General features: G+C 28.6%; 2 protein-coding genes across 3 annotated transcripts; one reads left to right on the top strand and one right to left on the bottom strand.

Annotated features, from left to right (window-relative positions):
• Positions 1-788: 788 nt before the first annotated feature.
• On the bottom strand, positions 789-11,124 carry LOC117170296 (transmembrane channel-like protein 7). The gene is made up of 4 exons (XM_033356968.1): positions 10,988-11,124; positions 8,055-8,294; positions 7,705-7,946; positions 789-3,401 (listed from the first exon to the last, which is right to left on the bottom strand). Exons 2-4 carry the CDS (start codon positions 8,227-8,229, stop codon positions 1,491-1,493), a joined length of 2,328 nt encoding a protein of 775 aa, XP_033212859.1. The 5' UTR covers positions 8,230-8,294; positions 10,988-11,124; the 3' UTR covers positions 789-1,490.
• A 2,155-nt stretch (positions 11,125-13,279) lies between these two features.
• LOC117169347 (deubiquitinase DESI2) lies at positions 13,280-23,797 on the top strand. Of its 2 annotated transcripts, none has more exons than XM_033355686.1 (6): positions 13,280-13,789; positions 17,217-17,395; positions 17,597-17,669; positions 17,749-17,842; positions 17,977-18,118; positions 22,474-23,797. In XM_033355686.1, the coding sequence occupies exons 2-6, from the start codon at positions 17,270-17,272 to the stop codon at positions 22,648-22,650; spliced, it is 612 nt and encodes a 203-aa protein (XP_033211577.1). In that variant the 5' UTR covers positions 13,280-13,789; positions 17,217-17,269; the 3' UTR covers positions 22,651-23,797. The 2 variants fall into 2 exon arrangements, with proteins under 2 accessions (XP_033211577.1, XP_033211578.1); XM_033355687.1 differs by having other exon boundaries at positions 17,286-17,395.
• The last annotated feature ends 1,324 nt before the right edge of the window (positions 23,798-25,121 follow it).

The raw sequence follows: 25,121 nt of genomic DNA on the forward strand, positions 1-25,121 counted from the left end.
TATTTTTAAACCTTTAAAAAAATGTCGAAAAAGGACCTGGAAGATTTTTAAGCAATTTTTTTAATTTGCAGAATTAAAAAAATTGAAATCATTTAAAGAGGTATTTAGAAGTTGAAATAAAATGTCAAACATAATTTTAATTTTGAAAATATTTATAAAAACCTTGAAAAAATTATATTATTCAAGAATTCGAAGTAAAACTTTGCAGCTCTTTAATGATTTTTAAGCGTATATTTATTATTTTGAAAAGTTAATTTGAAAAGATTTCGAACAAAAAATTAGAAGCTTTCCAAGGATAGAATTCCTAGGAAATTTTTCTATGATTTAAAAATATTTCAAAATATTTCCCAACTCGTTGAAACACAATTTCCAAGAGTTTAATACAATTTTTTTTATTTTGCAGCTTTTTAATAAATTTAAAGAAAATGCAACTCATTTTAAAGGTATTTAAAAGTTTAGAAACAATTTTTAAAATAATTTAACAATATTTCCAAAAATTAAAAACAAAATGTAGATTTTTCAAGATTCAAAAATAAAATTTTGAAACTTTTTAAGGATTTTGAAGGTTTCAACATATTAAACCAATTTTCTTAAGATTTCTAGCAAAGTTTTAAATTACTTTTTAGTTTCACCACTTACGTTTTTAATAAAAGTTAAAAATACTTCAAAAGATTTCTAACAATGGGACGACTGAAAGATCCCGAAAAATAAAATTAGGAATATTAAATTTTTATCAAATTAAAAACAAACTAATAAGAATTTCCTGATAAAAATTAAGTTAAATTAAGGCAAGTGTTCCATTAACTAAATCCAAAAAATGTAATATTTTTTTCTTATATTCAAAATAAAATTGTAACCTGATAAAAAATTATTAAAAAAAAAGATTTTTTGTTATTATTTCGTATGGAAAGCTGTACATATAAAAAATTGGTAAAACTTTTTGCCAAAATCGTCCAAAAAAGCGCTAGGCAATATATGGACGACTCCTAATTCCTATAATTCAACTTTTAAATAAAGTAAAAATTTATTCATAATCTAGTGATAAAAAGAGTAATGAGCGTAGGTGGAGTAAAATGAATTGTATGAACTTTAGTATTAATATTAAGTTTCTCAAAGGCTTATTTGGATATCAAAATGTAATAAATGGCAGATCTCATGAAACGTCCTATAAAATTGTAAATTAATAATAATTATATCTATATAATCAGACTGCAACACTTTGAATAAACCCCAAGAAGTGACTAGAGTAAATATAAAATTATCGACGAATCATATACCCTGTTTGTGTAAATAAAACTACGATACTAACGATTCGTGTTACCTTTTCGAAATTCATAAAATCAAAATGTGATTAATATAATTTCGAAAAATTGTTACCACAAACTTTTCATTTAACTATTGAAAGCTTTCCAGTTCAGATCTTTACAACTTTTTGAAAGCTTTTAAAGATACGAATTAAAAATTCTCAAAATTTAATTTAACTTCTACGTCTACGTAAAAGTTCCCAAATCAGCTCCTTGATGGTATTTCGATTGTTCCTGCTGTTGCTTAATAAAAGCACTAAGCCTATTCAGCAAAAACTGTTTATCATGTCCCTCCAATACCAGCTGATTTTTAAGAACAGTCACCATATGTTTGTTCGCCGTGGCCACAGCAAAATAATAATAAACAAGTAACGCTAAAATAACAAAAGCTGGCACACCGAAGCCCGCAGTTCCCACAAACGAAAAAATCGACTGAACCCAGTTCGGGAACTGCGAAAATGTAACTACCATCAACGACCACACATTCCCCATTCCTCTGAAAGGCCCACAAGCTTTCGAAGGAGTTAACCACACAACGTAATATCCAACCGGAACAATCGCTAAAACATAAGTCACAAGGAGAACGAACATAAACAAAGATTTGGACCGGCTCGTTCTATAAACCTGACTCGATGGAGTGCTGTTAACCAGACACGAAAACTTTTTTACATAGAATACAAAAAAGGATCCAATCGCAGCCACAAGTGGAAGAAGTGGTACGAAAAAGGACCCAAGCCAGCAAATCGTCTGGGAATAAACAACATCCAAAACCTGTTTCGGCAAATCAAATTGCTGTTCTCCAATGAATCTGATAACCTTTCTCTCCGAATGACGTGCTAACAACGACCTCGGGAAATTAATAAAAAGAGTGAGGAAGACCTGGGTGATGAAATCTGTGAGATAAAGTTTTAAAAACTGCTGTCCCACGAAAGTTTCCCAACACAATGGTCGATTGTTAGTTTCGTCCGTGCAATCGTTTTCGGGAACTTGGCCTACAATCATTTTGTAAAAACTCGTGAGCAAAACGGCGAGAGAAGCAAGTCTGAGAAAAATTGTACGGAAAAGAGTGACTCGGACTACAAATAAGGGACTGTAATTTTCTAGAGTGACAAGATATCGAAATAGAAATGGGACGACTATGTTGAGTCCGACGATGCAAATGTAGGGCAAGAATTCGAATAGGATCTGACTGAGAGTGTTTAAAGATATGTTCCTCATGTCGTACTTCTGATTGAATTTCGAGCTGACCTGGCTGAAGGAAAGATCGATGATGTAGTAGATAAAAACACCACAGCAGCCAAGGACTAATAAGACTATGGAATTGATGAAAAGTCGAACAAAGCCGAGTTTCACTTTCTCTTCTCTTGTTCTATTCTGTCTTTCTTCTTCGAGTCTCTCTGATGCCAAAAGAACCTTCATCTCGTTGAAAAGAGCCTTGTGTTTTATTCCTGCTGCCTTTTCGTTGTTTATACAATAGTCCCAGCCGCCGAAAATTAAGTTACAATACTGGTAAAATTGGCCCTCGCCTTCGACCACTCTTTCCCTGAATTCTCTCGCCGATGATCTGACGATTGCGACCAAACTTATAAGGAAAACTGACATCATGACACAGATATAGGCGAGAGGTAAATCGTAGAAAATGCCAGATTCGAGGCTTCCGTATGATTTGTGGCCGTATGATCCGTAGAATAATAGAGTGTGTTCTAGAAAGCTGCTACCTTGCATGAAATCCGTTAATGCTGATGATTCCTTGGATGCGTTTAGGTAGAGTTCGCTGCAGCAGTCTACACTGTTGGTGATGTTTGTGTTGTTTTGGGAGCACATTTCAGATTGAGGAGGCTCCAGAAGAATTGTTGGTAGAATAAGGAATATGAAGATGATTAAGAACAAGCAAAGGTTGAGAAAGAGGAGCCATTTGATAAAGAGAAAGTAGGCTACAATACCCATTCCGAAATTTCCACCAATTTTTTTTAAACTGCTGTTCCAGAGGGAGAGTTTTGAGTAGGTTTCTTTCATTCGACTTCGAAACTGCTGCCAGGCTTTCCTACGTTGCCATTTTAGCTGGTCGAAACCCTGTAGTCTTAGCTTCGTAGCGCTCTGAAAAGTTTGATAATTTCAAAATAATGCTGAAGATCTAGTCAATTTGGATATTCTCATTAATATAGTTTCGTTTTTGCAGGGTGGCCGAAAACTTCATTTTTAAAATTCCTTGATTTTTCCATGACTAATTTTTACGACCCTGAATTTAGCTATACATATAGGTTTGAAAATTGGGGAATTTATTTAAACAAAAGTAATTGTCCAATGAAAATAATAAAAACATCTGAATTCGGCTCAGCCATACCTCTAGGTGATTTTCGAATTACGCAAAAATAATGATTTTTGAACAATTTTATTGTTATAAACAAATGGGAACGCAATACAAACAAAACAAAAGTAAAAGCTGAGAAATATTTTCAAGCACATTACTGCATACTTCGATAAAATACTCCTAGGTGATTTTTGAATGAACGAAAAAAAAATTATTTAAACAAATAGAATGTTTATACATTTTTTTTCGTTTTTTACGATTTAATGTACAACAATGTTAAGTAAAACTTGATAACGCAAACTAAATAAGAATAATACTATTTTGAGCTTTAACCAAACAAACAAAGTTAACACTTTATCCATCAAACAGTGTATATATCCCTTTCACTCTCACTGAATGCCGAAAAAGCCTTTTCAAATAAATTTCTATATTCAGTCATACAGCCAGAACGAACTCATTGTCGCAGAAAAAAACTGGAGGTATTGTTAAAGGCCTCTCATCCATATCTCTAGGTGATTTTTGAATCATTGAAAAAAATTATTATTTAAACAATGATATTGTTTATGATATTTATAATTTGCTTAAACAATCAGTGAACAACAATTCCAACTGACTGACAACTAGATATCTAATCTGGAATATTTTAGAATGGAAACAAATTTTTCAAAATACAAAAATTTCAATTTAAACATTGTTTTCACCCCCTCCACTCTGAATCGAAAAATCCATTGAAAATGATTTTTAAAATTGGGAACTATAGCTAGAACGAATTAATTGTTACAGAAAAAAACTGAAGGTATCGTTAAAGGCCTCTCTTCCATATCTCTACGTGATTTTTGAATAATTGAAAAAAATTATTATTCAAACAATGATATTGTTTATGATATTTATAATTTGCTTAAACAATAAGTGAACAACAATTCCAACTGACTGACAACTAGATATCTAATCTTCATTATTTTAAAATGAAAATAAATTTTTCAAAATGCAAAAAATCCATTTTAAACATTGTTTTTACCCCCTCCACCCTGACTCGAAAAATCCATTGAAAATGATATTTAAAATTGGGAACTATAGCTAGAACGAACTAATTGTCCCAGAAAAAAAACTGAAAGTGTTGTTCACTGATTGTTTAATCAAATTATAAATATCATAAACAATATCATTGTTTAAATAATCATTTTTTTCAATGATTCAAAAATCACCTAGAGATATGGATGAGAGACCTTCAACGATACCTTCAGTTTTTTTCTGTGACAATCTGTTCGTTCTGGCTATATGTCTGAATATAGAAATTTATTTGAAACGGCTTTTTCGGCATCAAGTGAGAGTTTGGAGATATAAACAATGTTTGATGGATAAAGTCTTAACTTTGTTTGTTTGGTTAAATCTCAAAATAGTATTATTTTTATTTAGTTTGCTTTATCAGGTTTTACTTAACATTGTTGTACATTAAATCGAAAAAAAATGATAAACATTCTATTTGTTTAAATAATTATTTCTTTTCGTTCATTCAAAAATCACCTAGTGGTATTTTATCGAAGTATACAGTAATGTGCTTGAAAATATTTTTCAGCTTTTACTTTTGTTTTGTTTGTATTGCGTTCCCATTTGTTTATAACAATAAAATTGTTTAAAAATCATTATTTTTGCATAATTCGAAAATCACCTAGAGGTATGGCTGAGCCGAATTCAGATATGTTTTTATTTTTTTGATTGCACAATTACTTTTGTTTAAATAAATTCCTCAATTTTCAAATCTATATGTATAGCTAAATTCAGGGTCATAATTTATTTCCCCTGAGCATTAATATTCGCAGACCAAAATTTTAAGATTGTAACATTTTTAATATAGAATATTGTATAAATTACATGAAAAAATATTTTATTTTAATTAATAAATTTTTAAGTTATTATTCTCAGGGTTGCCTCAGCCTAATTTTCTTGAAAAAAGTGCAACAGTAACATATTTAAACCGAAAAGTGACCGCAAGTGATTAATTTTAAACCAAAAAAGTCAATTTCGATGAAAGTTATAAGGAATCTAGGTGAATTTTGAACGAAATCACGATAAATCCATTAGACTTAAAAACAGTTCAAGTTTAATTCAAAAGAATTTAAATGAATTGGAGAAAAATGAAAAAATCCCAAAAATTCCACTGAATAAAAAAAATCCATTGAATTGAGCATAATTTGGAAGAATTCAGAGTGAATTGCAAAAAAAATGGAAAATCTCTTTAAATAATTAAACCCCTACTACCTACGAAAACACTCACTTTCGAATAAATTCTTTGAAATTAATTAAAATATTATAAGATCTAAAAATCTGAAATCCCGAAAAATGTTTTAAAATATTTTAAAACCTGATGGGTCCTGTAAAATTGTTTCATATCTTCGGAAATTCTAGGAGATTCTTTATAATCACATGAAAATTTATGTTGAAAACGCTTTAGAATCTTTTAAAATACCATAAAATATCTGAAACTCTATGAAATCCCTTCAAGTTATTGAAATCAATTAAAAGTTTCTTTAATCTTTTAAACTTCCCTACAATATTTCCAATCCTTAGAAATTTTTGGAAATACCATGGAATATTTTTAATTCTTACCAAGTCTCTAAACTCTTGTTAATCAATTCTTTAAAATCCATAAAAATAATATAAAATTCCGTTAAATGTCATAAACTGTGATAGTTCCTGAAATTCTAAAAAATTCATTAAAATATCTGAAAAGCTTTTAAAATCCGTTAAAATCCTCAGAAACCTTATAAAATACCTTGGAATCTTTTCAAATATCCTAAAACTTTATAGATTTTATAAAATATAAAGTGATTATAAAAATGTTCCATATCTTCCTAAAATCTAGTAAATTCTTTAGAACTCCATGAACATTTTTTTAAATCCCTTAAAATCATTCGAATCCTTGGAAATACCTTGAAAATCTTGTAATCTTACAAGACTACAATGCTTTGGAGTCTTTTAAAGTACCTTAAAACATTTTTAAATTACGCTAAAACATTTTTAAATTCTTCGAAATCCATTGAAATTGTTTACAGCTATTAAAAATTCCTTTGAAATCCCTCCCAATTATTAAAATATATTTAAAATTCTGCGGACTCTTTAAAAATACCCAAGAATATTTTTAACTCTTTGAAATATTTAAAATCCGTTAAAAACTTCTAAGGCTTTTGAAAATTCCTTGAATTTGTTAAACATCCCTCATAATCTTTAAAATTGATTCAAATACTTTGAATTTATTGAACGTCATTCAAACACTTATGAAAAAGAAGTATCGGTAAGTATTGGACATTTTTAACCCTCAAACGATACACTGGTGCGAATTCGCACCGTCGTCTTTGAAAAGTTGGTAGCATGTATGTATGTTTATGTACATTTATTGTTATTTATCGATTTTTCATGATAATTTACAACAAATTTCGCCAATAGTAAGCTTTTTTTGTTGAAAACATTCGAGAGAAATTCTAAATGAACAGATTTTCATGTAATTGTTGCATTACTTTTATTTCCCTTCCTTCATAACTGTAAACTATGCATTTAAAAATACCCCAACTTTGACATACCGGGAAAAATACTAGATTCACATTCTCAGCATAAACAATAGTTTTTCATGACCGTGTGTTTATAACAAATTATCATGGGGAAAATTAATGATTATCCAAATTTCTATAGAACCATTAGATTCAGCAGGAAATTTCACACAGAAAACATGCATTTAACATTTTTCTAGTCTCAATCTTCTTTTTTATATTCGAAGTTGAACATGCAAAAGCCAGATTCGCACCAGTGTACCTGTAGTAGGGGCTAGAAAGGAGTATACCATTTGAGTGTTAAAAATATCCTAAAAACTTTCAAATTCTTTGAAAACCCTTAAAATTATTGAAATCTATTACAAACTTCTTAGAATGCTTTAAAACACCTTAAAGGATTTCAAAAGAATTCAAGAAAATAGTACCAGATTGTAGCTCTATGCTTAGAAAAAAATGGAAATTCCCAAACTTTTGCAATTTTTTTGTAAAAATCCCTGAATTTTCCCTGACCGGCAGCCACCCTGATTATTATTTTGATAGCTACCTGCAATTGGTTTTTGAGCTGAATTTTTTGAGCCATGCAGACTGGCATCGCTTTGATTTGCATGATTTCTTCCCAGGTTCGTTCCTCGTTGGAAAGATTTTCTGACAAATCGGGAAGCATTGAAACTTGAGCATCATGAATATTTGTAGACATTCTTCTCGCCGTGCTTGCACATCGAGAACGAGTACTTGTTCGTCTTCTGAGAGTAGTTCGAGGCTCATGTCGAACTCGTTTTGCAGTAGCTTGAATTGAAAAAATTCATAAATTAGTTTCTAAAATAATTCCGTGCATTGATTCTGTACGTTAATGTTTAGGATTACTGTGAATTATTCAATTAAATAGAAACGCACCAACTCGAGATTTTTTACTAGGCAGTAAAGTGGCTATGTGCGAAGGATCTCTTTGCAAAGCTTGTTGCAAATCAGCTTCTACGGCTGCAGGATAACTTTCTTGATAAAATTCAGCACCAGCTTCCTCCCATCCATGGCCTCGATCTCCACGTTTTTTTCTTTCGCCACCCGACATATTTTTGTTCCTTTTTTATTATCGTTTTCACTTTTCTTTGCAAAACGTTTAATCAGCGGAAGACACTAGCAGAACAAAGAAAACTTAAAATATACCTACACTTTTTATACCTTTGAAAAACTACAGATATTATAATACTACCTGTATTTTTAAAATATTACACAAATAACAGTATTAAATGCATGTGCGCATTCACGTCCCTGGCTTTTTATTTCCTAACATTAACAATATAAACAATTTAAAAATACATTATTAAACAAAATTTTTGATATTAAGCATTTTAAAAATTTTCGAAACAATAATAACAATAATAATCATTTTTGCGCGTCAAAGGGGGGCCTAACTAACCTTTAAATAAGTCACCTGAAGATGTCTAACTACCATTAAATTCTACGCACTTCAGGTGACTTATTCAAATCCTTTGATAAGGCCTTTTTTTGACGCACGGATTTAATTTCGATTTGAAAGCCCTTCAAATTAAAAGAAATATATATTAAACGATTTTTCATTAAAAACGTTCCAAATCAAACCACTTTTAAATTAGGGGTCTTTCTAATTTCTAATTTGAAACAGAAAGCGTTTAAAAGTGAAACGTTTTTAATCAGAACTATATGAAGCTCTCAAAATTAAAAAATTTCAGGCTCAAATTTTAAAAATTGGACAATTTCCTTAGAAAGAAGTTGAAATTTTATCATTTTTAATTCAAAGCGTTCAGAAATTAATAATTTAATTTTTAATTGAAGAATATGGAAATTGAATGATTTCAGATAAAAATTTCGAAAACAGGACAATTTCAAAACGTTAAAAAGAAAACATTATCAGATTATAATGTTGAAACTTGGAGCATTTAAACTTCAAATGCATAATTTATATTGTATTTAAAACGGAAATTATGTCAATTATAAATCTGAGCTTCATTAGTTGTGAAATTAAATCTTTTTTATGTTATTTAAAAAGAAACCATTTACAAATTATATATTATAATTTTCTAAATTCAGCTATTTCAATTTTAATTGCAAAATTAAAACTCATGATGCGGTAAAATTGAAAATTCAGCGGTCAGTTATGGGTTGAAAATTAATTATTTAGATTTTAAAATATACTTGAAAAAAAAGATAATTATTCTCCTTTGGGTGGAGAATTAATTTATTTTTTGTTAAAAAGTCATGTATTTTGTTCATAATTGAACTATTTTTACTGGAAATTCAACTCTTCTGTTGAAATATGTTGTTTTTGGTTTAAAAATAGATCTCTATTGGTAAGAAACGCTATTTGATAGAAAATGCGTCTTTTTTTGGTTGACAATTTAACTACTTAGTTAAAACTTAAACTACTTCATTTAAAATATATTTATTGTCTTTAAGATTCATAATTGTAGTTGAAAATTGAATTATTTGTTTGAAAATGCTATATTTCTACTTAAAATTTTAGGAATTTAAAGAGTCTCTAATTGAATCATACAAAAAGCGTTTTGTCTGGAATTTGAAACACTTTTTAATACTTTTAAACTATTTAATGATTCGAAAGTTATGATTTGCATAGTACTGTGAAGCAAAGGAACAGAATCACTAAAATTAAATATTTTAGTCGTGATTTTAACTTGAGATTCAATAAAAAAGATCATTTTTAATTGCTGATAAAAATAAAGTCAACAAAAAAAGTCATTCTGGCTATTCTGGCAGACAGTGCGGAAAAACAAAACCCGTTCAGAATCTGATACCGTAGGATATTCTGAGTGACATGTCTATTCATTTGAACTTTAATCTAAATATATATTGCTATTCACTTACCGAAAAGCATTCCAGAAATTTTTACGTCATATTTGTTTATTTATAAAGAGATTCATAAATTAAATAAAAAATTAGGCTCGACAACTTTGGAAAATTTTATTAGTTTTTTTTTTTACCATTTTTACGTTCAAATCGGTAAATACTTGTGGGTTGTACGTTATTTTTAACCAAAAAAATTCGTTTTTCCTACATAGTGCGAGGGACACCCCATTTAAAGTATCATTATTCTAAAAACTTAAAAAATTACTATGCTTTCTGATTTGAAACTTTCAAAATTAATTAAACAAATCTGGGGCGTTAAAAATTAATCTTCCAAACTTCGTTTAAAAATTGAAAAACATTCTTAAATTATCATCTTGAAACTAAGTCGTTAAAAATAATTATTTTTAAAAATTGCTCATCACGCTTTTTAAAATTTACTCATTTTAGTCTAAACTGCATAACTTGAAACATAGGAGCTTCACTATAGATAAAATAAATACATAAATGGGAGATTATTATATCTAACTTTTAAATGTTTCTTTAAAAAATTAGTTTTAAATTTTTTGAAAAAATGGTCTAAATTTTTAATTTGTTGAAATTATAAATTAAAAATACGTTAATCGGTGCTAAATCACTTTCTATCGTGCAAAATTGACCTCGACACGGAATAAAGTGAAATTATTTTCAGCTTGACATACAGATAATTGGAGCTGGAGGGAAAACACGAATAAAAAAACGCCCAGCAACAATGGACCCTCCTTCAGATTTTGAATAAAAAGGAGAGTATTCCATACCCGATGCGAATTAAAGCACTGAATAGAATCTAGATATCATTGAGTCACTTTTTATTATATGTCGCAACACATTTATTCGATTGACAATAATCAAAATAATTAATCTAGGCTGGCTCGAGATAAAATTGGATTGTTTCAGAAGCTAATAAATTGACAGGCACGAAAGGTCAATAAATAACATTTGATATTTACTTTTCTCTTTCTTCCCTGCAAGTGTTTAATCTTCAAACAGTGAATCCGATAATCCATAAAAAGACCAAACCGAGCAACTCGCACGGTCACCAAGACGCATCGGCATTTTGTTTTTTAAGGAAACGTCAAATTTTTACAGCAGACAGCTGATAAAAGATAAGGTGGCTTCGGGCATTAACTTACTAAAGGAGCTAGTTTGGCAAATTGACACCATTCAATGAACTAGACTTAATCTCATCGGCGGGAATTTCAAACGAGAGTTTTTCGGAAACGTTCGAATCTTAATTTCGAAATTCCGTAACTTGAACTGACCAATTTTTCCACGCCTTCGTAAATTTTTCTGTCGGAAATGGAGACAGATCAATAATTGCAATGTACAAAAAAAGTTTGTTTAAAAATTGATCTTAAAGTTTTGTATTGACAACAGTTATACAGAAATTAACAACATGTCGTCCACAAATTACGTAAGATATACGTAAAATGCATGAATTTTCTACTAATTATTTGAGTTTTTAACTCAAAAAGATCAAGTTTGTACAGAAAATGGAAGAATTATAATTTTACACGGAGAGAAATTTCAAGAGATTAAATCACGGAACTGCTCCTTGATCTTATTCTAACTTTGGTGCAAGGACTAAGACCTCGGATCCTTGCTTCTAAAGCAACGGCCGTTGATCTAAAAGCAAGGGTTCCGAGATCTTCGTTCTTGCGCCAAAGTTAGAATAAGATCAAAGAGCAGTTCCGTGAATTAATCTCTTAAGATTTCTCTCCGTCTAGTTGAAACAATAAATTTTCAACCAAGAAACAACGAATTTTCCAAAAAATGTTCAAATTTTCAAACACAGTGATGAATCCTCGATAAACAAAATTCATTCTCTACAAAAAATGTGATAGTTGATACAACAATAAAAAAATGCATGTTCAACAAGTGAGCTAAATCTTCAACCAAAGCATACTAATTTTCAAACAAAAGAGTAATTTTATACCAATTTTTTAAATAAATCTTCAACCGTTTAAAAACTTAATTAAAAAAAAATTGTAACAAAATAATTAAATTTTGAACAAAAATATAAGGCTTTTCAATGAAAATTATGAATTATCAACAAAAAATATGAATTTTCTACGAAAATGCACCAGAGTTGATATTTATACTAAAAAGATGTTAATTTAAGGGCATGTGACACAGCTAAATACCTATATTACCGACCTCACTTTTTCAGTTCACTGAATGTTTTTTTGAACCTAAGAACTTTTTTTGTAAATATAATATCCAGCTGAAACTTTGGAAAATGTATTAGAGTACAATAAAGTACGTTTAGGTACTGCATTTTGGTAGGAACTTCACTGAAAATTATTTCATCTTTTTTCTGAACCACGACATTTTTTGAACGTTGGAACTTTTTTTATACATAAAATATCGGTCTCAAACTTTGAGGAATGCAAGATCCGAAAGAAAACTACGTTTAAGTACAAAGCTTAATAATAAAAGATGTAAAAAAAAATTTCAACTATCAATTCCATCGGCATCAGCCGGTAACGTTGTACACGAAAATACGAACCCTGGCGGCCACTAGACGAGGCTCTAGAGGATTCGTATTTTCGTGTACAACGTTACCGGCTGATTCCGATGGAATTGATAGTTGAAATTTTTTCACATATTTTATTATTAAGCTTTGCACTTAAACGTAGTTTTCTTTCGGATCTTGCATTCCTCAAAGTTTGAGACCGATATTTTATGTATAAAAACAGTTCCAACGTTCAAAAAATGTCGTGGTTCAGAAAAAAGATGAAATAATTTTCAGTGAAGTTCCTACCAAAATGCAGTACCTAAACATACTTTATTGTACTCTAATACATTTTCCAAAGTTTCAGCTGGATATTTTATTCACTAAAAAAGTTCTTAGGTTCAAAAAAACATTCAGTGAACTGAAAAAGTGAGGTCGGTAATATAGGTATTTAGCTGTGTCACATGCCCTTAAAGCGGAAAACAGGTAAATTAAAAAAAAAAAGATTTTTCAACTTTCTCTGACCAGTTTTAAATTCCCTTACATTCTGGAATTCCCTGACCTTAGCAAACCTACTATTTCATTCTTCTTTAAAAAGAATACTGAAAAATTGTGAAATCTGATATTAGTTTAATCAGAGATTTGTTTTTTAATTAAAAGTTTGAAAATGAAACGCCAAAGTATAAAATAACAAACGAGTTCGTATGTATTAGCCTTAAGGATGGATTCTTTTTCTCCATGGGTGACTCATCTTAGTTGTTTTACTCGCGGTTGATGTAAAAGTGACATTTCTCTTTCTCTCCCTCTCTCTCGTTTCTATTAGCTCCTAAGACATTATTTGACAGATTTTATACGTAAAACAGACTATAAAACACCATTCCCTTTATCAATAAGAATTCGTGATAAAAATTCGAAACGAAGGATTAAACTCCTGTGATTTATATTTTTCGAGTATCGACATCAGCTGTTGTTTTTTTGTTTATGTGCATGAACACTTTTTTTATAATCTATCTTTTTTTTTGAAGAGTAGGTATTCTCAAGCTTCTCGAATTAAATAATAACGAGATGATTCTCTCTATTAAAAAACTGGTGGATTAATAAAAGGAATCGAAGTTGAGTAAAAATTTATAGGTTATCCTTTGTTTATTTTTTGTGTTCTACCATGGAGTCTTGAATAATTTTTGTGCTCAGAAATCAAACTCGCGTTTACGAATATAACTCCTGAATTTTTTTTAAATTCGTGAGGTGAAATTTACGCTCTGGGATATGCAGAGTCTTTGAAGATTTGAATGAAAAGGTAAGAATTTAAGGTCTACTGCAGTCTTTGTTGTGGGCTTTTCTCATGTTAAAATTAGTACAAACTAAATTGTTTTTTTTTTACTTCGCATAAAGAGAAAGTACAAAATAAAACTTGAAAAGTAGAGGTTTATTATTTTTTTATATGGTAATTTCTTTATTTTTAGTTTCTTGTACGATTTTAAATGTGAGCAAATGATTACTTACGATTTTTAAATAAATAATCTAGAAAATGAAAGAAAACTTGAATGCTGTACTTTTATCTTACCAATTTTTTGCATTGTGTTAACTTTGCATGAATTTTGTTCTTATTTCGTATCCATTGTTCTTGTAATAAACATTGAACTACGAACTAAAGCACTCAAACTACAACTCTTAAAATTTAAACTTTTAAAATGAAAGTTTAAAATTTTTAGATTCAAATTTTTAAAATTAATGAATCATTAAATGTATAATCTGTCAAAATCATATTATTTAAAGCATTTTTAAGCTAGAAACATTAAAATCAAATGATTACATTGTTTTTACTCAACACTTTTGAAATTGGAAGTTAAATTGTTTGACTTTAAGTAGTTTTGAACCAATAATTATTCAGTTGTTATTTATACATAAAAACTTATTTTGGTTTTGAAATATTTTTAAATGTTCCCTCAAAATGACTTTTTCATAATAAAAATTAATTACAAATTTTCCTATGATTAAAAAAAAGTATTATCTTAGAAATGTTAAAATCTTAGAAATGTTCAAAATCCTTAAATAACTGCAAAATTTTATCTCAAAATCTTCAAAAGCCTACAGTTAGTTTTACATTTTTTGAAATATATTAAAATTATTTAAATTTTTGTTTCAAACCCTGTAAATATCTTTAAAAATCATTCGAATTTTTTCTAAATTAATAAATGTTCAATTTTTATTTATACATCAAAATTTTCACGTACAAATTATAAATTTTGTTTAATAGTTTGAGTATTTTATTTATAATCTCTTGTTTTAAATTAATAGTAAAATTTTGTTATTGATTAAACAATTGTTCTTTTTCTGAAGTAAAAAATTTGCATTTCTATGGATTAAAAATTGAATATTTTAGACTGAAACGATATTTGAATAGAATTTTAAAAATGAATAAAGGCGTTTAATAGTCTAAAATTTTAATCGGACGTTTATATTTGTTTTAACTACTAAGGCTTTCGAATTGTAATTGTTCAATTTTTAACGTTAAAAAACAGTAAATTCTTTAATTTTGAACGGATTCCAAACCTTGTTGTAAAACCAATTATTGTTCAGTTTTTAATACTTAAAGTACAGTTCAATTTGAAAGATCATTAACTAATTTATATTTGCAGTTGTTCAACTAAAAACGTTTTTTTATTACAAAATTTCAAACTCATTTAATTTTTTATTGTTTAAGTTTTCAAAACTGCATCTTAATATTCTTCGAATTCAAAAGATACGTTTAAAAATGTAAACATGTTTAGGTAAAAGATTAAAAAAATTTGTAAATTTGTAAAGTTCCTGGTAAAAAAAATCCACTGTTATTTCCTGGTTTTTCCCGGTCATCCAAAATTCTCGGTCCAGCGGCCACCCTGCTTTAGGAAGTTTTTCAATTTAAAGCTGTGCTGTTATTATGGTTATAATGCTGTTCAGTTTGAGGGTTGTATTTGAGATTTTTTTCTTATTTTTGAAAACTTTGATCTAATTTGAGATTTTTCACTAACGTTTATTATTTTGAAAGTATAACTGAACGGCCAATAAACGCTCAATAATTTACACGTGTAAAATGGAAGCTACCAACATTTTCCAATTTAATAATTTTAAATTGAGTGTCATTAAATTGCCTCTTCCACTTCAGAATAATAATAAATAACCAAAAATAAAAATGTTCAAAACAAAAGAAGGGACTCTTCAAGTTTAGAAAAACTTGAAAATTAACATTTTCTTCCTTCTAACTCTGTGAAAAACATCAAAAAATTATCCTCTTCCAATTTATAAAAAAGAATGAAAATAAAAACATTCCTATCTTCAAATCAGTCGAAATGCTAAAAAGAAAAAATGACCTCTTCCACTTCGGGAGAAAAAAAACAACACTATTTCGTAAAAAAGTTACTCTTCTAATTAGAAAAAAAATAATGATTAAAAAATTTTTCCCCTTCTTTTAGAGCTAGAATTGTAAAAACCAAACGTTGTTTTATACATAAATAATTTTAAGTTTAATGATTTTGTTTATGAGTCCTTTCAAATTAATAATTGTTCAGTTATTATTTATACGTAAAAATTCAACTCTCATTTACAGATTAATTTTTCCCCTAATGGAACAATAAAAATTGTATGGTTCAAATATTTCAAAGTTTAAATTCAGTAATCTGAAACTTTAAAGATTCATAAAAAATTTTAATTTAATTGATTTGTTAAAGGCTTTCTATGTAAAACAATTCAGTTTCAAATTGTTTAGTTCTTAATAGTCAAAAATTTCTAAATATTACAAAAAAATTGTTTAATTTCAAAACTTCAAAACGAATAGTTTAAAAATAGAGTATTCTGGGTGAAAAAATATTTGAATAAAACTTAAAATTGAATAAAAACGTTTAATTGCGAACCTAGAATTTAAAATTATTTTAATATTGAAAATAATTTACAAAGTTTCAATAAGTCTTTAAAAGGTCTAAGTCTTTAGAATTGTAACACTTCAATTTTCTACGTTGAAATCTGTAAATTGTTTAATTTTGAACTAATTCAGAATCGTCTTATAAACTGAATTATTGGTTAGTTTTCAACACTCGAGCTATAGTTCAGTTTCACACATTTTTGAGTGGGATATATTTAGAGTTGATCAACTTGAAATGTTTATCAGCATTTTTTTATATCAGAAATTTTCAGATTTACAAGCTTTTAGTTTTAATTTTTGCGAATCTTTAATACTTCATATTAAAATGATTTAAATTGAAAGTGTGCGTTAAAAAAAGAAGACCTAACATGAAAAAATATAAAAAAAACTTGTTGCGCAATGTAAACTGAATTGTTTATTAATTGAAAAAGTTAAAAATTGAAATTAACATTTAAAACAAGTTTAAATGTAACTTTTTCCAAATTGCATTATATCATGTGTTATGAAATCCGTGATATTTCAATTAATTGGGTAGATTTTTGTTCTAAAAATTCGTAAAATTTCCAGTCGAAAAATAAATTTACTGTTATTTCCCAGTCCAATAGCCAACCTGTTTAATAATTCACATAGAAAATAACCGGTTTTTATTCTCTGAGGTTAGAGGAGCCATTCTGATAATATTCTTTGAATGTTAAACAAATAAATCCCATGTTATTCTAATTAGAAATGAGTTCAAGGTACTGTCTATTATCATTATTTTGCTCTTTCCAATTAGCATATTTCATCTTTACTCGCGTAGTTATGGCACATCCTATTTGCTTATTAGGTGTTCTGGAACATAGATAGTGGTGAATCCTTTCTGCAAGTACACGTATCTCTATGATGTTTTCGTCAGGTCTTGGCTGTAATCTATCATTCCCAAGTTGTCTGGGTTATCCACAAGATAGTGAAGAATTGATTCCAAAAATGGCTCGCGAACCGATAACTCTCAATGTGTACGACATGGTGAGTCATCGATACTTTTACTTCTAAATATAAATTTTTTTATCAAATGAAAACGAGACTTCCTTCTTCATTTAATTTATTAATTTATTGATTAATTTCTATTTAATTAAAATATTTTAAACTTTGTAAAAAGAATTTAATACATTGAGAACGTATTTAAATTAAAAATAGTGTTTTTAATCTTTTTAAATGATTTTCTAGTATTGGATAAATGAATACACGACTCCCATCGGTTTGGGAGTTTACCACTCTGGCGTTGAAATCTATGGAATAGGTTTGTCTAATTTTATTAATTTTGTTATGTATTTGTCATGTATTTGTCAATGTTTACAATTACTTTCAATTTTCAACAGAGTATGCATACGGCGGACATGCCTATCCAATGACGGGAATTTTTGAAATCCAACCTCGAGATGCTTCAGAATTAGGAGAACAATTTAGATTCAGGTAAAAATTAAACTGCAGACTAAATTAGTTTTAATAATAGTAAAAGCAAATATCTTTTAAAACCTGGAAATAAAACTGTGAGACCTCTATACATTTTTCTCCCTAACATACTTATTTTCTCTCTGAAATTGTAGACAGTCAGTGCACATCGGTTACACAGACTTTACAGAAGAGGATGTGTCAAGAATCGTAGCTGAGTTAGGCAAAGATTTCAGAGGTGACCGGTATCATCTCATGACCAAGAACTGTAACCACTTTAGCAGCCAATTTACGCAGGTAATTAAATTATAAACTTATAACTGTCGAGGGGGTGACGACTCGACTGTTGAATGTACACCTTATTTCAAGAATTCAGAAGAATTAAACAAATTCGCAAAGATATCAAATATTTGAGAAAGATTTAAATGATTTTATAAATATGTATAGTTTATAAAAGAATCATTAGGGTATCTACCCGATGGATAATTTTAAATTCACGGTTTTCTCCCGGTCAACTTTTAATTTTTCCCGGCCAATTTTAAAGAGTTCAAAAGATTTCAAACGATTCTTAAGCATTTCAAAATATTTCTAAATATTTTAAAAGATTACTGATTTGGAACAGGGGATTTCGTAAAAGAATTAAAATTCTGAATTTCAACCGGGGTTTTTTAATTTTCTTCTTCTAAATCAGAATTTTAATTATTTTCCTAAATTCCCTTTCCATGCCACAAATTCTCTGTTCTAAGCCAAATAATAATTCTTTACGAAAATTCCCTGGCCTAAAGTCTAAATTATAATTCTTTAAGGAAATCCCCTGTCTCAAAATCCAAATTATAATTATTTAATCTGATAAATTTTTATTTGCAAGAACAACAGAATTTTGAAATCAAACAAATTCAAATCGGGAACAAGGAATTTTCAAAATCTGCTGAATTCTGATTTGGAACGCGGATTATTTTTCGAAATTACCTGCCATAAACTCAAAATTATGTTTCTTTACTAAAATTCTTTGTCGCGGCTTAAGATTATAGTTTTTTTCTAAAACTTTCTGTTCCAAGGCTGTTTAAGTGAATTTTAAAAATATTTCTTTTACTAGTCAGATAGACACCCTGATTATTTTTAAAATTATCTATTATATGTTATAAGAATGTTAAAAAAAATTATCTGCGAAATTCATGGAAATTAAAAAAGAAAAACAAGTGTCTAATGATCAATTCCAATTGCAGAAGATTTCACGCAAATTTCCAAGATTCAGGAAAGATTTTAAAGATTCAAAAAATGTCCAAATAATGTATTATATGTTTTTGATGGTAATAATTCACTATAACGTCATGTTTATTATTTTAACGAAATAAGAGGAAAGCTAGAATTTTTCAGATTTTTTGCGTATAAACATCAAGAACAAGTATAATTAGAAAAACAAAATTCGAGAAGCGAAAGTTTAGAGGAAAGTTAAAATTTTTTTCCGATTTTTCATATACATTTCAGAGTGCTTGCGTGCATAAAACGCAATGTTCCAATAATGATGTTCGGATTAATATTTTTTTGCTTCCTGACATTAAATAAAAGTAATTAATGAAAGAAAATCCGAGTACCGAGTCTTTATTGGGAAGTTGGAATTTTTTCCAAATATCAAATATAGCCTTTTTATTCAAATATAATAATAAATATGACGTTATAATAAGTTATTGCCCTTTAAGATTCTATATTGCATAATTTTTTCAATAATTGAACAACACATTTATTTGAGTCTTTATTAAGGATTTTATATTTTCGTTTATAAAGGTTGCGATCTTCAGTGAAATAAGATTTCATTAAGATTTCAATAATTTCACAAAGATTTAAAAAATGTCACAAAGATTTAAAATAATTTCACGAAGATTTGTAAAGCCGATTACAACCGTGATCTTAAGAATATCAAAACAGTCGTGAGAAAAATGAGATCCCTACAACAAATAGTTTTTCTATAATTTTAAGATTCAAAATTATCTTACTAACTATATAATTTAATGTAATAAACATTGTTTTGAATGACGAAAGTTTTAAACGTATAAAAAACATTTATTTTAATAATGTTTTTTGTAATTAAATTTTTTTCACGATCGCTTCTTACCAATTTTTGAAAAATGATTAAATTTTTTGAAATTCGGATCAGTAGAGTTGTAAGGAATGTTTTGTCTGAAAAAATAAGCAGTGTTTAAATAAAATTAAACCATTTTTCAAACATTGATGAGAAGCGACAGTAAGAAAAAATTTAGGTACAAAAACCATTTGTTAAATTTTGTTTTTCTACATTTTAAAATTTTTTCGTACAACATTTTTTTCCATAAGAAATAATTGTTAAAATTATTTGAATTCTCAAAATCATAGAAATAATTTTTGTTCAGATATGATTTTTGGCATGGCAACTAGCAATCATTTTTTCCCCTTAACAAACATTTTTTTAAATTATTATCCTTTATTAAAAAACATTTTCTGTTAGTCCTTTCACCGAATAATCGTCTATCTCTGCTATGCTGTCACTCACTCGGAATTAATTTATTTTTTAGAGCAAAAATTTTTGTACCCTCATTCTGAAATCCAATATCTCGGGAGTAAGTTTTTATTTCAAATGAAGATTAAATTTTTTGTCGCAATATGCAGGCTAGTCTGTTCCAATTTGTGGTCATTGTCACTTTAAACAAAACGTCTCGGAAGTGGATTTCGGCCTTTTCCCTTCTGTTCTTAGTTTCTTTTTTTCTTGAAATTCCCCTTTTCCCCCTATTCTCGAAAAACTTCTCCCTTCCCCTTTTCCTATTTAAATATACGATATTTCAAAATACAATATTTATATTACGCGAAAAATTCTCTGAAATTAGTCATTATACTATTTATTTATTAATAATTAATGCAATTATAGCAATTAAATTAATTAAATTAATTATTCATCAATAAATAATTTACTCGTTTCTAGTGATAAACCATTAAAAATACTCTTAAAAAAAGTGTGAAGCCGAAAAATTTTAAAGCATGCTGGAAATGTAAAGACTGGAGACAGAAGTTGTTATCCAATTTAAAATTGGAACAGTTACAAAATATATAGTACTTTTTAAATAATTTTTAGAAGGTGAACACTTTTTAGTTGAAATGTACAAAATGAAATACCTAATGAAAAAATGTAATATTTTTAATTCATCAACTGCAATGTTAAATTTTCTAACTTGAGCACAGCTTTTACTAATAAACAATATTTAAAAAGCACGCAACTTAAAAATACATTTTTTGCTCAATAACAACTTTTTTGAAAACGTGCAAAAACATGTTTTTTTTTAGATTGAGTCGCATGCACACGTTAAAAAAAAGTTTAATATGTCGAACCTGAAATTTAGTCAGCTTGAGCCAAATAAACATTTGATAATTTTTCTTTTTCGGAAAAAAAATTTTTTTTTTCGTAATATAGGTCTTTTGGGATTTCGTTTTTTTTGTTGCGATTTTGGAACGTTATTAACACCACGAAAAAGAATCAATCTAAAAAACATGTTTTCGTACATTTTCTAAAAAGTTTTATTGTAAATTTAAGAACGTGAACAGAAGATATTCACCTATTCCAGCATTTCTTGCTTTGCTCGTTTGGATGTCGACCCACAAATTCTTGTCCTTCAGCTCAAACGATTCGATTAATTTTAGAATGGCCTTTTAACGCGCTAAGTATATCTAATTTTTAAAAATAAATTTTTTAATGGTAGAAGTCATTAAAAAATCATTGAAAATTAGTTTGAAATTTAACATTTGTTATGAAAAGCCTGTTATTTTCGACATGTAAAAATAAATGTTTAATATTTCCCCTTTTTGTGCTCCTTTTGCATTGTGATCCCTGGTGTGATCTTTTAATGATGATTTCGATTGTACAGAATGTTTTTTCTCTTAAAAAAGTCCAATTTTGCTGGTTATCTAGTTCTGTACTGCCACCCTTCAACTAGCTTAACCCTTAAAGGGCACGCTTCCGTAAAATTACATAAAGAGCATACTGAGTGGTAGGTATCCAAGGGTATTCAAACGTGTGTTGTGTCGACGTAATTGAATAGTTTTTTACAAGAAAATCAGCTAATGATGTTTAAAGTATCTAGTTTAACGAGAAAAAAGTTTCATAACAATTTTTGTAATTTAAAGTAGTTAAAAAAAATCCTTTTTGAAAAAAAAATTTTTAAATGACTTCTTTCACTCTAAAATTTATAACTTTTTAAGTTTTTGACATTTTTACTTAAAATTTTACTTGAATACTTCCGAGATACGGCACTTCAAAAATAAAATTAGTCTTATAGTGTTCGTTCCAAAGAAGGTATTTATTCTAAAAAATAAAAACTTCAATTCAATGAATAATGAAACACTGTACTTTGCATCATTAAACGATTTTATTGAATTGAAACTGCGTATAAAAATGATAAAAATGAAAGTTATGGAAAAATGAGATAGAAAAATAGGTTTTCATGTAATTTGTTAATCTGGCGCCATATGTTCCATTTTCTTGAATTTGGTACGTTTTGTTAAAGCGCAAATAAGTCGCTTGGTGTTTTACACTCAGTATGCCCTTTAAGGGTTAAAGTAGTCAATGCATGTACCTATAAGTATCAATGAAAGAAGGAATTATTATGAAGGAATTTGAACTTTTCTAGATTTTATGCGACCAAGAAATTCCTGGTTGGGTGAATCGTTTGGCGTACATAAGTTCATGTGTTCCATTTCTTCAACGCTGCCTTCGAAAAGAGTGGCTAACTCCTGTGGCCCTTCAACATTCTCTCAGTCAAGTTAGCCACAACGACAGTACTCCCCCATCTGATACTTCTTTGTAACATTTACTCAGCAATTCGGATGATGATGGTAAAGTTTTAAAATGCCGTAGAAGTCATACCTTCTAGACAATTTGCAGCATGCGTACAAAGAATATTATTAACATTGATACTTAGTACATCTCTAGTAAATTAAATTAAATTGAATTGAATTAAAGCTGCGAGAGTTAAGCCTTTGTTTCAAGGCAAGCAGTGTCAGTGGCATTGCGGGCAATTTTGATAAAAGCGTGGAAACTGAGAAAATTGTATTCCTCGTGACATGCATTTTTAAAAACGGATACAAATTCAGCTCCAGGACGAAAAAAATACCCATTGTGCTCTACTTAATACTCATTGCCTCTTTAAGTTCAGGAATATTAATATTAGAATAACAATAGAGTGAATCTAAAATAATGTTATAATTAAAACTAACAATGGGGCTAAACTTGTACGTTTATCTTAGAGAGTAGAGACGCGCAATGATAAATAATTAACTGGAAGAAATAGTATTACAGGACGACAGAACCGAGTGACAAATATAATGCCTACGAATCAAATCCTCAAGGAGACTGAAAGCTTGTTTATAAACCGATTGAATACAATAAATAAGCTTACACAATAATTTTCTCAGCTCGTTTCAACGAAAGCAAACGAGATGTTTCTAGAAAACCCTCTAGATTGTCTCTAAAACGCCTAATTTTTTGCGCTAATTCTAGTGGAAGAAGTTTAATTGAATTTAGTTTTACAATTTATTAGTACATTTGCGAATCTCTAGATTTTCTAGGCGCAATGTCAGGCAAGTGCAATCGAAGAGGATTTTATACTCCGTAAGTTATCGCACCGAACGCTCCCAAATGAATTGTCAAGGTATCTAAATTGTAAATAATATTGTTTTCCGCAAACAAATAATGTAGACGATTTGAACTTGTTCGATGGGAAGAAGTCTACGATTTGAAAATTTACTTTTTCTACGTCAAACAAAGATCCATCAATTATTAGTGCCAAGCTGTTTCTCTCATTCTGTTTTGCATTTTTTTTACATCTTTTTCGAATATAGTCTTTGAACGCGTTTACCGCAATTTCAAAATCTTTTCTTAAAATGTAGAGCAGTTTTGATTCTTTATCTTAAAAGTGAAGGGATTTTAAATATTTTCAGGTTTTAAATCCAAAACGTTTGTTTTGTAAAAGCTCAAGAAATCGAAATTCATCATTAGAATGAATAGAAGTAGAAACAATTGCAGTTGGAAAATTCTTTTCACTTTTGAGTATTTTGTGTTAGGGCTGTAAGTAATTGTTGGCAGTCTTTGCGATTTATAACTATTATTCGATACAAATAACAGTGATACGAAACTGCGTTTAGAAAAAAATTGCACAATAAGACGTGTTGGAATAAAAGAAGGATTTTGGCTGCGAATTTTACGAATGGATGTGTCTCTCTAATTTCCATTAAAATTTGTAATTTGCTTGGCCTTAAAGGATATCGAGTTTGTCCCTTAGCACACTGATTTTTATATTATTTTTATCAATCTTAATTAATTTATGAATAATATACAAATTAAATAAATTGAGTAAAAGCTGGTGTTCCATTTTGTACTTCCTATTGCCAGCTTGAACTTGTTTACTTAATGTGTTTACAAATCTCTCGATATCTTTTAAATGGTGAAAGTTTTACTTTCTTGTATCACTGCTCGTTGTAAATTATCTTATTTTATATGTCTTTTTTCTAATTCTTAATTATCTTCAAAGGAAGAAATCGCCAGTAGCATTCAATTATAAGAAACATGAAACAAACTTTTGATTTTTATTCATGTGAAAAGTTGAACTTAGGTTCAGTAGCTAATTTATTGGAAGTTTACAATTTAAATTGTATTTAATATTTCAGTCTTACGCACAGTGTATATTTGATCAATAAATTCTAGTATCAAGCCAAAATTGTACTAAAAGATCATCCATTTTTGTCATCTTTCGCATGTTAGCCCTTTGTTTTGGTTTTGTTAATCATTTAATCTTTTTATAATATTTTGATTGAAAAATAATAACTGAAAATTAACAAAGATGTCTTTAAAAATGTTTGAACCTATTTTTAACTTTGTGCTTGAGAATATTTGTATAACAAATTCCATGTGAGATTTGATATTTAAAAAAGTTGGAAGTTTTCCTGTATAACAATTATAAATTTTAATTAAGATTAACCTAATATTAAATTCAGGGTTGCTACAAAATACAAATTACTACGTTTCCTGACTTTTCCCTGACCAATTTGTTACTTTTCCTGGTCAATATTAATTTTTCTTTTAGGAATAAACACAAACTTACAGTTAGCAGATCATTCATGATAATGCAAAAACAATGATGCACTTAACCAAAAGGTTGATTTTCAACTCGATAAGATAAACTTTTAAACAAAAATGGAAGAATTAAGTTTTCAATTTAAAAAAATAATTTTCAACCAAGACAAAAGAAATTGTAAACGAGATAGTTAAATTTTCAAACAG

This window comes from Belonocnema kinseyi, chromosome 3 (assembly GCF_010883055.1).
Source record: "Belonocnema kinseyi isolate 2016_QV_RU_SX_M_011 chromosome 3, B_treatae_v1, whole genome shotgun sequence".
Classification (NCBI taxonomy): Eukaryota; Metazoa; Arthropoda; class Insecta; order Hymenoptera; family Cynipidae; genus Belonocnema; species Belonocnema kinseyi.

What these genes read in the sequence shown, in the direction of transcription:
- LOC117170296 (XM_033356968.1), bottom strand. Translation starts at nt 8,229, where the DNA reads ATGTCGGGTGGCGAAAGAAAAAAACGTGGAGATCGAGGCCATGGATGG. An exon ending in TAGTAAAAAATCTCGAGTTG is followed by an intron (nt 7,947 to 8,054) that starts GTGCGTTTCTAT and finishes TTTCAATTCAAG; the next exon opens with CTACTGCAAAACGAGTTCGA. An exon ending in AGCTCAAAAACCAATTGCAG is followed by an intron (nt 3,402 to 7,704) that starts GTAGCTATCAAA and finishes CAAACTTTTCAG; the next exon opens with AGCGCTACGAAGCTAAGACT.
- LOC117169347 (XM_033355686.1), top strand. Translation starts at nt 17,270, where the DNA reads ATGATGTTTTCGTCAGGTCTTGGCTGTAATCTATCATTCCCAAGTTGT. An exon ending in CTCTCAATGTGTACGACATG is followed by an intron (nt 17,396 to 17,596) that starts GTGAGTCATCGA and finishes ATGATTTTCTAG; the next exon opens with TATTGGATAAATGAATACAC. An exon ending in GGAGAACAATTTAGATTCAG is followed by an intron (nt 17,843 to 17,976) that starts GTAAAAATTAAA and finishes CTGAAATTGTAG; the next exon opens with ACAGTCAGTGCACATCGGTT.